The sequence below is a fragment of the Mixophyes fleayi genome, chromosome 12, assembly GCF_038048845.1.
Source record: "Mixophyes fleayi isolate aMixFle1 chromosome 12, aMixFle1.hap1, whole genome shotgun sequence".
Taxonomy (NCBI): domain Eukaryota; kingdom Metazoa; phylum Chordata; class Amphibia; order Anura; family Limnodynastidae; genus Mixophyes; species Mixophyes fleayi.
Window position 1 is genome coordinate 85,099,238 of NC_134413.1, and position 18,334 is coordinate 85,117,571.

Here is an 18,334-nt window from a genome sequence, read left to right on the forward strand (position 1 = left end):
CAATACCCTCAACAGAACCGGCCCTTCATACATCTCAAACCTCATCTTGAAATACTGTCCATCACACCCTCTTACAGCTGCCTCAGACCTGTGCCTCAGACCTGTGCCTCCCACCTATACTACTCACACTGGTACACCCTCACACCTACCCTACTCCCACCTATACTACTCACACCGGTACACCCTCACACCTATCCTACTCCCACCTATACTACTCACACTGGTGCACCCTCACACCTACCCTACTCCCACCTATACTACTCACACTGGTACACCCTCACACCTACCCTACTCCCTCCTATACTACTCACACTGGTACACCCTCACACCTACCCTACTCCCACCTATACTACTCACACTGGTACACCCTCACACCTACCCTACTCCCACCTATACTACTCACACTGGTACACCCTCACACCTACCCTACTCCCTCCTATACTACTCACACTGGTACACCCTCACACCTACCCTACTCCCACCTATACAACTCACACTGGTACACCCTCACACCTACCCTACTCTCACCTATACTACTCACACTGGTACACCCTCACACCTACCCTACTCCCACCTATACTACTCACACTGGTACACCCTCACATCTACTCTACTCCCACCTATACTACTCACACTGGTACACCCTCACACCTACCCTACTCCCACCTATACTTCTCACACTGGTACACCCTCACACCTACCCTACTCCCACCTATACTACTCACACTGGTACACCCTCACATCTACTCTACTCCCACCTATACTACTCACACTGGTACACCCTCACACCTACCCTACTCCCACCTATACTACTCACACTGGTACACCCTCACATCTACTCTACTCCCACCTATACTACTCACACTGGTACACCCTCACACCTACCCTACTCCCTCCTATACTACTCACACTGGTACACCCTCACACCTACCCTACTCCCACCTATACAACTCACACTGGTACACCCTCACCCCTACCCTACTCCCACCTATACTTCTCACACTGGTACACCCTCACCCCTACCCTACTCCCACCTATACTTCTCACACTGGTACACCCTCACACCTACCCTACTCCCACCTATACTACTCACACTGGTACACCCTCACACCTATCCTACTCCCACCTATACTACTCACACTGGTACACCCTCACACCTACCCTACTCCCACCTATACTACTCACACTGGTACACCCTCACACCTACCCTACTCCCACCTATACTACTCACACTGGTACACCCTCACACCTATCCTACTCCCACCTATACTACTCACACTGGTACACCCTCACACCTACCCTACTCCCACCTATACTACTTACACTGGTACACCCTCACACCTACCCTACTCCCACCTATACTACTCACACTGGTACACCCTCACACCTACCCTACTCCCACCTATACTACTCACACTGGTACACCCTCACACCTACCCTACTCCCACCTATACTACTCACACTGGTACACCCTCACCCCTACCCTACTCCCACCTATACTACTCACACTGGTACACCCTCACACCTACCCTACTCCCACCTATACTACTTACACCGGTACACCCTCACGCTTACCCTACTCCCACCTATACTACTCACACTGGTACACCCTCACACCTACCCTACTCCCAGATATACAACTCACACTGGTACACCCTCACACCTACCCTACTCCCACCTATACTACTCACACTGGTACACCCTCACACCTACCCTACTCCCAGCTATACAACTCACACTGGTACACCCTCACACCTACCCTACTCCCACCTATACTACTCACACTGGTACACCCTCACCCTTACCGTACTGCCACCTATACTACTCACACTGGTACACCCTCACACCTACCCTACTCCCACCTATACTACTCACACTGGTACACCCTCACACCTACCCTACTCCCACCTATACAACTCACACTGGTACACCCTCACACCTACCCTACTCCCACCTATACTACTCACACTGGTACACCCTCACCCTTACCGTACTGCCACCTATACTCCTCACACCTACCCTACTCCCACCTATACTTCTCACACTGGTACACCCTCACCCTTACCGTACTGCCACCTATACTACTCACACTGGTACACCCTCACACCTACCCTACTCCCACCAAGATAGGTTCCGCAGCACCTTTCTGGCAGAGCATCACCTCTTGGCCAAAGTCAGTCACATACGTGTTCAGCTCCCAGGGTAGTCTCTTATCACCTCTTAATCCCTCCTTGGGAACTGCCTGCCCAGGGGAGTTGCAAAAGGTTTTGATTGGTGGGCTTCTCACACTATCCAGACCCCTCCCCTACCTCCCCAGGTGTCTTTCCTCAGGTGACCCCTGCTGGGTCCTGCTCCTGACTGTCGGTATAGCTCACTAGTGGACAATATGGAGCAAACAGAAATAACAATGACAGCTTAATTCACTCAACTCCTGGGTGTTCCCTGTGGAGGTGGAATTTAAGCCCTGAAGTGCTAAAAAGTGCAGTCCGGGTATGGATTAGTTTAAGGGGTTGTAACACTGGTTCCATATACCATGCCTGTTTCTTTACAATGGTTCCTTACAAATCAATGATAATAATCTGACAAGCATATCAATCCCATAGGAGTGGCATCCGTTTAACTGTGAGCTTTCAGACTTCTCACAGATATTTACCACATGGGTACTGTTTAGTCATTTAAATGGGAAAGTAGGTCCAGAATGGAATTGAAGAAGGATAAATGTTTTGGTGCATCAGGTTGCTGAGTTGGGGCTGGCACTGCATGAAGAGCTAAGATGAGCCGGGTCCTAACTTGGTCACCAAGGCTTTAGTGCCCACATCTGACACTTGGTGATGGTGGAGACCCAGAAGGAGGTGATGGTGGAGACCCAGAAGGACTTGATGGTGGGACCCAGAAGGAGGTGATTGTGGACACCCAGCAGGAGGTGATTGTGGACACCCAGCAGGAGGTGATTGTGGACACCCAGCAGGAGGTGATGGTGGAGACCCAGAAGGAGGTGATAGTGGAGACCCAAAAGGAGGTGAACTGTAACCCAAGGTATATGCAGTAAGGACTGTACAAACATTATGGTATGAATCTGACCATTTTGCCTCTATTACTGTGGCATTTTACAACTGAAAACACGACTGATCATTCCACATAATGTCATCTTGGTGCTGACTTAATATATTTGTGTGGAGATGGTTTTGTCCTAAAACAAATAAAATCAGTGTGACTGGATCACTATTAAATAACTTTTGGTAAAAATGTATTTGAAGTAAATAGCGCAGGGCACTTATTTATGTAATTGCACATGCACTTATTTTTGATATTGTGTATATTGTGAGATAGGAAATTGTTATCTCTGATACCAGGGTAGACAAGTTGTTTTTTCTGTTTACCCTTGCTAAAGGAAATACCTTATTTCTGATGTATACCTGATACAATAAGTCTTTGTTTTGAAAGCCTTTTGCATATCTTAGTGCGAGGAAAAGCATTCATGTCTAAGGTATAAGATTGATTTCTGATAAGCATTTGTAAGTCTGTTGTGTAGTGTAGAGGATGTGTCCTCATTAAGGCTAATTAAGTCTATTCAATGTGAGTGACCAACACTTGAATGCACAACAGGGGGGCCTGTTACCTGAGTGCAGGTGCTGTTAGACAGACAGGAACTCTAAACAATGGAGACAGACCATCTGAAGGGGGATGTGGAAGTTAAATTGTGTTAGAGGCAAAACTAGATTACATCCTGAGATCTGATGGAAATCAAGTTGATATGGAAGTTCAATTATTAGATGCAAAATTAGATTACATCCTGAGATCTGAGGGAATATTCTAGATGGGTTGGAGCCAGGGGCTGGCTTTCCTATGCTAGGAGTTATGTCAGAACTGTATAAAAAGTGAGCTGTGTGAGCATGTAATATATTCTTCTGATTTTCATCTGAACTGATCACTGGTACCTCTAACCAGTGTGAGCAAATAAACATCTTGCTTCAAGACCTGCTTGACAACTTCTTCAATATTGCTTTATTCCTGTGATCTATAGATAAGACCCAATATCTAATCCGTTCTCTGGCTGTCTGAGGTTTGGACCCAAGCTTTTCCAGTACCACCGCTCTGCCTGCTACCTGCAGCTCTGGTCAGTGTGATAGTCCAGGGAGGATCCATCCACAGCAACCTGGATCCATAGTAAGAGGTCCGGAGTTACCAGCCCAAGTGTACCAGCACAGGAGTACACTAGCAGTGACAGTTACCCAGAAAGAACGTGGTTCTGAGCACCATAAACCAGTTCAGTGGTGACAGCATTATAAGCCCCTCCTGTGGCAAGAGGGGGCATTTGGGATAACGAAAGGGAACGGTGGCAAAATAAGCCCAGCCGGTTCCCAGTAACAACAGACAGGGTGGCATAGGCGGTCCATCCTGTCACACTCGGCTATACAGTGACATGCACAAACACTTTGTTTCCAGCTTACTCTCCTGAAAACACAACAGCACTGTGTGGCCGTATCTTACTCAGATAGGGCAACAAACTATTGTAACATGCAAATCGTAATATGATCCGTGTCCCTGGAATATTCACATTATTATTATTATTATTATTATCATTTATTTGTTAGGCGCCACAAGGTCTCCGCAGCGCCGCACACAGTACTAACAGTAGACTATACAGGGTGAAACCATACAGAACCATGAACAAAAAGTACCAATACTTCAGAAACTCCGGCCAGTCATATGCAGTAAAGACGGAGCAGAAGAACAGGTGAGGAGACAGGAGGGGAGGGGGCCCTGCTCATACAAGCTTACATCCTAAGGGAGGGTAAACAGACCAGGCACAAGAGGAGCCAGTTGAGGCAAGAGGAGAGAAGGGAGGACGAGCTAAAGGGAGGAGATGGGGGTTAAGTAGATGGTTGGTAGGCTTTGAGGAAGAGGTGAGTTTTGAGTGCACGTTTGAAGGAGCACAGAGTAGGACAGAGACGTATGGAACGATGGAGGCCGTTCCAGAGAAGGGGGGCTGCACGGTAAAAGTCTTGGATTCTGGAATGGGAAGAGGTGATAAGGGTGGAGGAGAGGCGGCGGTCGTTGGCCGAGCGCAGGGAGCAGGCAGGAGTGTGAATGGAGAGGAGGTTAGAGATATAAGGGCAGTAGAGTTGGAGAGAGCCTTGTAAGTGGTGGTGAGGAGTTTGAAAAGGATTCTGTAGGGGAAGGAGAGCCAGTGTAAGGCCAGGCAGAGAGGGGAGGCAGAGGAGGAGCGGCGTGAGAGGAAGATGAGTCTTGCGGCCGCATTAAGTATAGAGCGGAGGGGGGAGAGACAGGAGTGGAGGAGGCCAGTGAGGAGGAGGTTACAATAATTAAGACAGGTACATTCCCTATGTACCTGTCAATATAAGAGGTGGACAGCCACTATAGGTATATTCCAGAGGGAATGGCACTTACAAGACTTGTATGTTCAAAAGTGTGTTATTACAACATGTCAATGCTTTGGTTCTACATTGCATCTTTACCTTCAACTGCAGCAGGATGTATATACACATTAGTAGATCTCATGGAGATGGAGTAATACAGAGATGTGTCAGCAAATCTTATCTCTTCTCCATCCATCACAACACCTACCACACTGGACCTCTCCAAATATACTATCATCATCACCATCTATTTATATAGCGCCACAAACCCCCCAGCGCTGTAAAGAGAACGCATTCATATCAGTCTCTGCTCCACTGAGGCTTACAGTCTAAATTCCCTAACATACACATACACACACACACACACAGAGACAGACTAGGGTCAATTTGATAGCAGCCAATTAACCTACCAGTATGTTTTTGGAGTGTGGGAGGAAACCGGAGCACCCGGAGGAAACCCACGCAAACACGGGGAGAACATACAAACTCCACACAGATAAGGCCATGGTCCGGAATTGAACTCATGACCCCAGCACTGTGAGGCAGAAGTGCTAACCACTGAGCCACCGTGTTGCCCACACAAATACTAGACACAAAGAATCCAACCGCAAGATAACCCCACAGGAATCCACACAGTCGTACCATTCCTAACCAGGGGCTGGCAAATTTTAGCCCAGGGGTGAGTCTTGGCAAAAAAATGCAGATAGCCCAGTGACCCAGCCAAAGGTAGCTTACTATGAGATCGGTTCAGGGAGCAGATGCCCCCCAGCCTAGCCAGCCCCTGTTCGTAACACAAGAGACTAATACCCCACCCACTGCCACCCTGTCCCATACTGACTGATAAAGTGCACAATACCATAGTGCCAACTGCTAGATGGATGGGAATCTCATTGGGGAGTGGCCTTAACAATGACCAGCCATAGGTGCCCACATGCTAATATACCAGCCATAGGTGTGTGTGTGTTAGGGAATTTAGACTGTAAGCCCCAATCGGGCAGGGACTGATGTGAGTGAGTTCTCTGTACAGCGCTGCGGAATTAGTGGCGCTATATAAATAAATGGTGATGATGATGATAGTAAATCCTGGTGCCATCTCTTCCCCAGCTGCACACTCACCCGGCCGTCCATATGATGTAAAAAAAACGTGATTCATCAGACCAGGCCACCTTCTTCCATTGCTCCATGATCCAGTTCTGGTGCTCATGTGCCCATTGTAGGTGCTTTCTGCAGTATACAGGGGTCAGGATGGGCACTCTGACCGGTCTGCGGCTCCGCAGCCCCATACACAGCAACCTGCGGAGCTCTGTGTGATCTGACACCTTTCTATCATAGCCGGCAGTAACTTTACAGCAATATGTGCTACAGTATCTCTGTGGGTTTGGACCAGTCCTAGCCTTCACTCCCCATTGCATCAATGAGGCTTGTGCACCCGTCACCCTGTCACCGGTTGTCCTTCCTTGGACCACTTTAGGTAGGTACTAACCCCTGCATACCGGGAACACCCCACAAGAGAGGCCGTCTTGGAGATGCTCTGACCCAGCCGTCTAGACGGCACTATTTGCCCCTTGTCAGAGTCCCTCAGATCCTCACGCTGCCCATTTTTCCTGCTTCCAACACATCAACTTCAAGAACTGACTGTTCAGCTGCTGCCTAATATATCCCACCCCTTGTCAGGTGCCATTGTAATATAATATGTTATTATATAATATATTATATAATAATGTTATTATATTATATAATAATCAATGTTATTCACTGCACTTGTCAGCGGTTTAATGTTGTGGGTGATCGGTGTGTGCACCTAGACCTTGTGTAACTCTCACACAAATACACAGTACAACCTCTAGTCATTGTACACCATATAAATATATACGTCTAGACCTTATGTAACATCTAGACTCACGACTGATAGACATAGTACTATACATATATACACAGTACAACCTCTAGTCATTGTACACTGTATACATACACTTAGACCTCATATAATTCTCTAGGCATAGTACTATACATATATACACAGTACAACCTCTAGTCATTGTACACTGTATACATACACTTAGACCTCATATAACTCTCTAGGCATAGTACTACACATATATACACAGTACAACCTCTAGTCATTGTACACTGTATACATACACTTAGACCTTATATAACTCTCTAGACATAGTACTACATATAAATACACAGTACAACCTCTAGTCATTGTACATATATACACCTAGGGCCTGATTCATTATGGAAAGTAAAGCAAAAAATAGGAGTAACTTTGCACCTTGTCAAAGGAAGGGGGAGGTAAATGTAAAATGTGGGGACAGATGTATATTTGGGGTAGGACATGTCCTAGATCAACTGTAAATTTCAGTGTAAAAATAGAGCTATCAGGTATCTGTGCGCTACATGCAGGGGCAGGGGGGCATCGTCCCCCCGGGCCGCTCAGTTTGACCCCTGTTCGGGCCGCCCCCCCAGGGGATGCATGATATTATTTTATTTTACCTGCGGCTGCATTACACAGCAAGCGATGCGGCCGCGTCAGCGCACAGCCCACGTCATCAATGACGCGGCCGCATCGCCTGTCATGTGATGCGGCCGCCTGTGCGCCCCCCGGGCTGAACTGTGCCAGCCCGCGTCTGGCTACATGCAAAAACAGCCAGTATTTGCGTTATGTGCAAAATAATAAACTCTTGTGCACCCCTTGTATTGTAACATGGTTTGTCCAGGAGAAAATGTCCTCCTTGTATTGCTTTACTTTCTGTAATGACCCTAGATCTTATGTAACATCTGGTCATTTTACATCTGGTCATAATTAATACATCTAGAAACCATAATACAAAGACCCAATGTTTTAGTTGAGTGTACACTGCAACAAAGTGTAGATCTAATATACAGTGGGCCTGATTCATCAAGTCACTCACCACTCTGCACATGCTCAAACACGGGAGATACATCTGTGTACACAAAGGGGACACTAGAGGCTACAATTACCGTGAGTGAACTGGGCGAGGAAGGGACGTTTGGCCGTAGTCAATATACAGTACGGACTCACGCAGACACGTCCGTCTCCAGCTCGGAGAACCTCAGAGTTACTTGTTTTTCTGCGGTATCTCTTGCTCCATCTAAGGGGCTAGTCTAAGTCCTGATCAGTAGTGATGACAGCTGTGTATACATGATATAACATGTGCAATCTGAGCAACTGTAACAATGTATTTTATGTTCAGTAGATGTTAACAACATTCTAATAAATTCTGAATACGTGCGTAGAGTACTGAGCGTGGGATCTGAATACGTGTAGAATACGGAGCGGGGGATCTGAATACGTGCGTAGAGTGCTGAGCGTGGGATCTGAATACGTGCGTAGAGTGCTGAAAGTGGGATCTCAATACGTGCGTAGAGTACTGAGCGTGGGATCTGAATACGTGCGTAAAGTACTGAGCGTGGGATCTGAATATGTGCGTAGAGTGCTGAGCGTGGGATCTGAATACGTGCGTAAAGTACTGAGCGTGGGATCTGAATACGTGCGTAAAGTACTGAGCGTTGGATCTGAATACGTACGTAGAGTACTGAGCGTGGGATCTGAATACGTGTAGAATACGGAGCGTGGGATCTGAATACGTGCGTAGAGTACTGAGCGTGGGATCTGAATACGTGCGTAGAGTACTGAGCGTGGGATCTGAATACGTGTAGAATACGGAGCGTGGGATCTGAATACGTGCGTAGAGTACTGAGCGTGGGATCTGAATACGTGCGTAGAGTGCTGAAAGTGGGATCTCAATACGTGCGTAGAGTACTGAGCGTGGGATCTGAATACGTGCGTAAAGTACTGAGCGTGGGATCTGAATACGTGCGTAGAGTGCTGAGCGTGGGATCTGAATACGTGCGTAAAGTACTGAGCGTGGGATCTGAATACGTGCGTAAAGTACTGAGCGTTGGATCTGAATACGTACGTAGAGTACTGAGCGTGGGATCTGAATACGTGTAGAATACGGAGCGTGGGATCTGAATACGTGCGTAGAGTACTGAGCGTGGGATCTGAATACGTGCGTAGAGTACTGAGCGTGGGATCTGAATGCGTGTAGAATACGGAGCGTGGGATCTGAATACGTGCGTAGAGTACTGAGCGTGGGATCTGAATACGTGCGTAGAGTGCTGAAAGTGGGATCTCAATACGTGCGTAGAGTGCTGAGCGTGGGATCTGAATACGTGCGTAAAGTACTGAGCGTGGGATCTGAATACGTGCGTAGAGTGCTGAGCGTGGGATCTGAATACGTGCGTAGAGTACTGAGCGTGGGATCTGAATACGTGCGTAGAGTGCTGAGCGTGGGATCTGAATACGTGCGTAGAGTACTGAGCGTGGGATCTGAATACGTGCGTAAAGTACTGAGCGTTGGATCTGAATACGTACGTAGAGTGCTGAGCGTGGGATCTGAATACGTGCGTAGAGTACTGAGCGTGGGATCTGAATACGTGCGTAAAGTACTGAGCGTGGGATCTGAATACGTGCGTAGAGTGCTGAGCGTGGGATCTGAATACGTGCGTAGAGTGCTGAGCGTGGGATCTGAATACATGCGTAGAGTATTACCATGAGTGAATGGGAATGAGGGGCATTGGGCACTGCCTTGAACTGTGTTTAATAAGCAGAGGACATTACAATAACTCTATAGTCCATTCTTACCAAGCACATTTAATTTTATGTCGCCCTCAAAGTTTCCTGCTGGAAATGTGTTGACCCGGCATTGATAGACCCCTTCATCGGCCTGCACCGCATTCTTCAGTATTATTGTACCATCTTCTGACTGCAAGGGAGCTTTTTCCTTAACTCTGTCCTTATAGGCAGGATATATGTGAGCCCCAAATTCTGTATTCAATATGGCAATCTGGATATCCTGACCATTCAGGACTTTCTTTGACCAGACAACTTGAGTCACTTTCTCTCTATCCTGGGCTTCGTAATAACATGTAAGAGTGACATCTAAACCCAGCACGGCTGTGACAGTCTTGTCCGTGTTCACAATGCCACCGGAACACTCTGTAAGAGAAAGCAGATACATTAACCCGTGTCAGAAATATTATATCAACTAGATAAAGACTGAGGAACATCCTGCTAATCATCTGAGCTTTATACCACCTGCTGTGGGTATTGTAGCATAATAAAAGAAAAATGTAGTTAGGAATGGAAGAGAACTCTCAATTGTATACCTTATATCTAACGTCTAGCAGACCCCTCTATTATTCACCTCTAACATCTAGCAGACCCCTCTATTATTTACCATCTCTAACATCTAGCAGACCCCTCTATTATTCACCTCTAACATCTAGCAGACCCCTCTATTATTCACCTTCTCTAACATCTAGCAGACCCCTCTATTATTCACCTTCTCCAGCATCTAGCAGACCCCTCTGTTATTCACCTTCTCTAACATCTAACAGACCCCTCTATTATTCACCTTCTCCAGCATCTAGCAGACCCCTCTTTTATTCACCTTCTCCAGCATCTAGCAGACCCCTCTATTATTCACCTTCTCTAACATCTAGCAGACCCTTCTATTATTCACCTTCTCCAGCATCTAGCAGACCTCTCTATTACTCACCTTCTCTAACGTCTAGCAGACCCCTCTATTATTCACCTTCTCCAGCATCTAGCAGACCCCTCTATTATTCACCTTCTCCAGCATCTAGCAGACCCCTCTATTATTCACCTTCTCTAACATCTAGCAGACCCTTCTATTATTCACCTTCTCCAGCATCTAGCAGACCTCTCTATTACTCACCTTCTCTAACGTTTAGCAGACCCCTCTATTACTCACCTTCTCTAACATCTAGCAGACCCCTCTATTATTCACCTGCTCTAACATCTAGCAGACCTCTCTATTATTCACCTTCTCTAACATCTAGCAGACCCCTCTATTATTCACTTTCTCTAACATCTAGAAGACCCCTTTATTATTCACCTTCTCTAACATCTAGCTGACCTCTCTATTATTCACCTTCTCTAACAACTAGCAGACCCCTCTATTATTCACCTTCTCTAACATCTAGCTGACCTCTCTATTATTCACCTTCTCTAACATCTAGCAGACCCCTCTATTATTCACCTTCTCTAACAACTAGCAGACCCCTCTATTATTCACCTTCTCTAACAACTAGCAGACCCCTCTATTATTCACCTTCTCTAACGTTTAGCAGACCTCTCTATTATTCACCTTCTCTAACAACTAGCAGACCCCTCTATTATTCACCTTCTCTAACATCTAGCTGACCTCTCTATTATTCACCTTCTCTAACATCTAGCAGACCCCTCTATTATTCACCTTCTCTAACATCTAGCAGACCCCTCTATTATTCACCTTCTCTAACATCTAGCAGACCCCTCTATTATTCACCTTCTCCAGCATCTAGCAGACCCCTCTATTATTCACCTTCTCTAACACCTTCCCTCTAGTTTCTTCCTTATCAATATGTTCCTCTGTCCACTCTGATAATGGACACTACACTCTGGTGAGCTGAGTCAGTCTTTTGGTTATTTCCTGTTTACCTGATGTGAATTTTGTCTGTGCACTTCCTACAATGAAATTGTCATGACAATAATAGACTGTGCTGAGCAGTCATTGTAATAAATAGTAGTATTTTCTACTTTAAAGTTCCTGGCTGAGAAGTGTCAAATGCGTTGTAATCCCTCTTTACTGAGTAAGTATATAACAAAGGAAGAGATCATTAAAGGAGAGTGAGTAACACACCTAGGGACGGGCTGCTGTACAGGTTACAGCATGTGGAAGGTGTGTGGCCAGCATGGATGACTATCCACACCGTACACTGCCAGTCTCACCTGTGCTCTTATATAATCATGGAATTGATGTTATGTATTTCATTAATACTGGGTGGGTTTGGACACCACTTTATTAGATGCAGGGACTGGGAGCGATTGGGAGCCCCGTTATTAGATGCAGGGGCTGGGAGGGTTTGGGAGCCCTGTTATTAGATGCAGGGACTGGGAGGGTTTGGGAGGCATGTTATTAGATGCAGGGACTAGGTGGGTTTGGGAGGCATGTTATTAGATGCAGGGACTGGGAGGGTTTGGGAGCCCCGTTATTAGATGTAGGGACTGGGAGGGTTTGGGAGGCATGTTATTAGATGCAGGGGCTGGGAGGGTTTGGGAGCCCCGGTATTTAATGTAGGGACTGGGAGGGTTTGGGAGGCATGTTATTAGATGCAGGGACTAGGTGGGTTTGGGAGGCATGTTATTAGATGCAGGGACTGGGAGGGTTTGGGAGCCCCGTTATTAGATGCAGGGACTGGGAGGGTTTGGGAACTTGATAGGATTATTACAATATGGGCATTGATTTCAGCAGATAAACACTTTCTATGATAAGATTACATAACATAGCAATGTTATTTTGTTTATTTCAGACAGGAAATCCAACTGTATAATGAAATACTATAATGGTCATAAATGTTTGAATATATAGAGTAAGATTCATATAGATTTGATCTCAGTGACTAATTCTTTTACATTATACATATGTTTTACTCTTAGTACATCCTAGTGTATGACAAGTAGCAGACTGAAGAGACCAGGGTGCAGCTACGATGCCATATAAAGATTATAGGGCGGTGTTAGTTCAAAATAACACAAAAAATACAATTAAAACACTAATGTTTTTACAACCTTTGAAGCGGTTTGCCTCCACCAGAGACGTATTTTTATGTTTTGTTGATAGAAAAAAAATCCATGTAAATACATATAGTCCCCACCACAGCAGAAGTGATATAAATACCTCTACATAGTTATAGTCCTTTTATTCCTATATTTTGTGTAGTTATCTGAAGATTGAAGGATTTTGAAGTGTGGTCTCTTTCGGTTGTTTATCAGCAACTGATCTCTTTCTGAGATTTAAATATAAAATATAAATGTTCACTCTCCAAAAAAAGACAGCCATATGTGCCATAAACCATGGGTTAACTAGGTTGAATCTACTTCAAAGGCCTATGGAATGTTTATATCTGGAGGAACTTGGTGTCTCGTCACATAGTTGGGTTGTGTATCTGTTATTGAGGCCTAGGATCCAACCTCAGGAACTTCAGATATGAGCAGGTCAGATAAGTTTTATGGCACCCTCCAGAAACAATGTCTATGGAGGACAATGTGACCATCCCAGGCCTTTATAAAATGTATTGCAAGGAAGGTACGTTAAAGCAAATAATTTTATAATAGATATCTGAGAGGACCGTCATACATATTAATAATCCAGGGGCTGAGTCGCATCAAATATATAAACCATAACTGCCAGCCTGTGGGAAAACATAGAGTAATAACATATCTTCCTATATTTTATAATGATGTATCATGTGTCTCTGTGGTGGATCCTGATCTGTTTATTCGATATTTTATTATATTTTTAGAATGCGCCGAGAAAAAATATTCTATTTATAAAAAGTGCTAAATAGAAATGTGTTTTGAACAAAGGTCATAAAAGGGGGAATAAAGCCAGTTAGCATACATACAGATCTTGGTGAATTGACCTCATAAAAGTGTGTTGTGGGCAGCAGCATAATGCTTACAAATACTAGCCTGATATTAGAGCTTTGTCATTTCTTAAAGGTCAGTTTGCTATGGAAGATATGTCCTTGTTTTAGTCTTGCCCGGAGCCATTATAAGAAAGTATGCAAGTTTTTGGTTTCTGTTTTTACTGATTTATGGAACTGTTTTGCAGTAATATTACTGTATATCCATTTCCTATCTTTTTTAATATACTCTAAACATTCTGACTTTCCTTGTCATATCAAAATCCATTTAAAAAATGTTCTGTCTTTGTGTTCTTAAAGAATTCAGGGGCAAAGGCTTGTTTGGTTATTTATAAGCACTACACTTGAGGCAGATAACTGTGTGGGCTGCAGTAACTCACGTTAATTTAAGTTGTGAATATATTTTGAGATAGGTCAGGGAGTAACTGAACACTTCCGCAAATGTGGTGACAGAACTGGATAGATAATAGTGAGCGTGAGATATCATTTTGAAGTTTAATAATTTTAAATAGACCAGGTGATTTTATTTTCATTAACCCTTTCACACCCACTCAGCACACATTCTCAAGTGAGTCTTGTTGTGACAGAAACTATTTCCGGGCTGGAAGGGTGTGCTGAGAAGGCGATCAGTCACATTCTGCTTCTCTAAGCAGCCAAATCAAGCTGAAAACCTTCAGGTATTTAACGCAGGAAAAACCTGATGATCTGGATTCCACTTATCACTCTCACACTGTATCTTGCAAAAACTTGTTAATCCTTCTGCCGAATTTCCTGCCAAATAAGCTATGAAAACTTAAAAAGGGGGAGCAAGAATATTACTCAGCAATTTATTCTGGCCAGAGAACAGTTCAAACTTATTTATTTCCTCACCTGTAAGCTGCAGCAATATACGGGGAACACACTAATAAGGATTGACCATGTTTAATAACACATAGATTGATTCCTATAGATCTGGATGTCACAAATAATTGCCCTTTGTGAAAGGATGTATATGCGATTAATAAGTAGTAGCCGGTAGTTTGCTGGGATCAATCCACAAACATACTAGTAGGTTAATTGGCTGCTATCAAAAAATTGACCCTAGTCTTTCCCTCTCTGTCTGCCTGTGTGTGTATATTAGGAAATTTAGACTGTAAGCTCCAATGTGGCAGGGACTGATGTGAGTTCTCTGTACAGCGCTGCGGAATTAGTGGCGCTATATAAATAAATGGTGATGATGATGGGATCAGACAATTCAATGACACAAGATTATCCAGTCAGTTGCCAACAGCCTCCATTTTCTCCTATTAATATCACGTCTATGATATGTAATTAGTGATTCCCTCATTTAATAATTCTCATTAGGTATGACCAGGCTGAAAAATGGTGACCTGCCACATACACACACGGTGCTGGATATCTCTGAGTTGGTGCCAATGTTTGTATACAATATAATGATATGATAAATATCTCTGCCTTGTGCGCACCGTGCAGCTGTGTAGAAAATCTGGGTCACATTGGATGTTTCACTGAATCTCTAAATGAAAAGAAGTTACCATGTAGGCTGCAAGTGTAAACACGACACATTTCTGCACATATTGGATAATTATTCAAATTATGTTTGTTTTCAATCTGTTAAATTCAGCAGACAAAAAATAAACTCTACACACATAAAACACTACACCTCCAACATGACCTGACCACTGGACATGACCATAATACAATTATATTACACTATATACAGACATAGTACACTACACCCCCAACATGACCTGACCACTGATCATAATACAATTCTATTACACTCTATACAGACATAGGACACTACACCTCCAACATGACCTGACCACTGATCATAATACAATTCTATTACACTGTATACAGACATAGGACACTACACCTCCAACATGACCTGACCACTGGACATGACCATAATACAATTCTATTACACTGTATACAGACATAGGACACTACACCCCCAACATGACCTGATCACTGGACATGACCATAATACAATTCTATTACACTGTATACAGACATAGTACACTACACACCAACATGACCTGATCACTGGACATGATCATAATACAATTCTATTACACTGTATACAGACATAGGGCACTACACCCCCAACATGACCTGATCACTGGACATGACCATAATACAATTCTATTACACTGTATACAGACATAGTACACTACACACCAACATGACCTGATCACTGGACATGATCATAATACAATTCTATTACACTGTATACAGACATAGGACACTACACCCCACCAACATGACCTGACCACTGGACATGACCATAATAAAATTCTATTACACTATATACAGACATAGGAAACTACACCCCCAACATGACCTGACCACTGGACATGACCATAATACAATTCTATTACACTCTATACAGACATAGGACACTACACCCCCAACATGACCTGACCACTGAACATGATCATAATATAATTCTATTACACTGTATACAGACATAGGACACTACACCTCCAACATGACCTGACCACTGGACATGATCATAATACAATTCTATTACACTCTATACAGACATAGGACACTACACCCCCAACATGACCTGACCACTGGACATGATCATAATACAATTCTATTACACTCTATACAGACATAGGACACTACACCCCCAACATGACCTGACCACTGGACATGATCATAATACAATTCTATTACACTGTATACAGACATAGGACACTACACCCCCCAACATGACCTGACCACTGGACATGATCATAATACAATTCTATTACACTGTATACAGACATAGGACACTACACCCCCAACATGACCTGACCACTGGACATGATCATAATACAATTATATTACACTATATACAGACATAGTACACTACACACCAACATGACCTGACCACTGATCATAATACAATTCTATTACACTATATACAGACATAGGAAACTACACCCCCAACATGACCTGACCACTGGACATGACCATAATACAATTCTATTACACTCTATACAGACATAGGACACTACACCCCACCAACATGACCTGACCACTGGACATGATCATAATACAATTCTATTACACTATATACAGACATAGGACACTACACCCCCAACATGACCTGACCACTGGACATGATCATAATACAATTCTATTACACTCTATACAGACATAGGACACTACACCCCCAACATGACCTGATCACTGGATATGATCATAATACAATTCTATTACACTGTATACAGACATAGGACACTACACCTCCAACATGACCTGACCACTGATCATAATACAATTCTATTACACTATATACAGACATAGGACACTACACCCCAACATGACCTGACCACTGGACATGATCATAATACAATTCTATTACACTCTATACAGACATAGGACACTACACCCCCAACATGACTTGATCACTGGATATGATCATAATACAATTCTATTACACTGTATACAGACATAGGACACTACACCCCCAACATGACCTGACCACTGGACATGATCATAATACAATTCTATTACACTCTATACAGACATAGGACACTACACCTCCAACATGACCTGACCACTGGATATGATCATAATACAATTCTATTACACTCTATATAGACATAGGACACTACACCCCACCAACATGACCTGACCACTGGACATGATCATAATACAATTCTATTACACTATATACAGACATAGGACACTATACCTCCAACATGACCTGACCACTGGACATGATCATAATACAATTCTATTACACTGTATACAGACATAGGACACTACACCCCCAACATGACCTGACCACTGGACATGATCATAATACAATTCTATTACACTCTATACAGACATAGGACACTACACCCCCAACATGACCTGATCACTGGATATGATCATAATACAATTCTATTACACTGTATACAGACATAGGACACTACACCTCCAACATGACCTGACCACTGATCATAATACAATTCTATTACACTATATACAGACATAGGACACTACACCCCAACATGACCTGACCACTGGACATGATCATAATACAATTCTATTACACTCTATACAGACATAGGACACTACACCCCCAACATGACTTGATCACTGGATATGATCATAATACAATTCTATTACACTGTATACAGACATAGGACACTACACCCCCAACATGACCTGACCACTGGACATGATCATAATACAATTCTATTACACTCTATACAGACATAGGACACTACACCTCCAACATGACCTGACCACTGGATATGATCATAATACAATTCTATTACACTCTATATAGACATAGGACACTACACCTCCAACATGACCTGACCACTGGACATGACCATAATACAATTCTATTACACTATATACAGACATATTACACTACACCTCCAACATGACCTGATCACTGGACATGACCATAATACAATTCTATTACACTATATACA

At 43.8% G+C, this 18,334-nt stretch overlaps 1 protein-coding gene across 1 annotated transcript in view; it reads right to left on the minus strand.

Annotated features, from left to right (window-relative positions):
* NECTIN4 (nectin cell adhesion molecule 4) overlaps positions 1 to 18,334 on the minus strand; it is a 68,906-nt gene that overhangs the window by 11,524 nt on the left and 39,048 nt on the right. Inside the window, exon 2 of the mRNA XM_075193190.1 lies at positions 10,057 to 10,410. Coding sequence (XP_075049291.1) covers positions 10,057 to 10,410 — 354 coding nt within the window. The remainder of the gene's footprint in view (positions 1 to 10,056; positions 10,411 to 18,334) is intronic.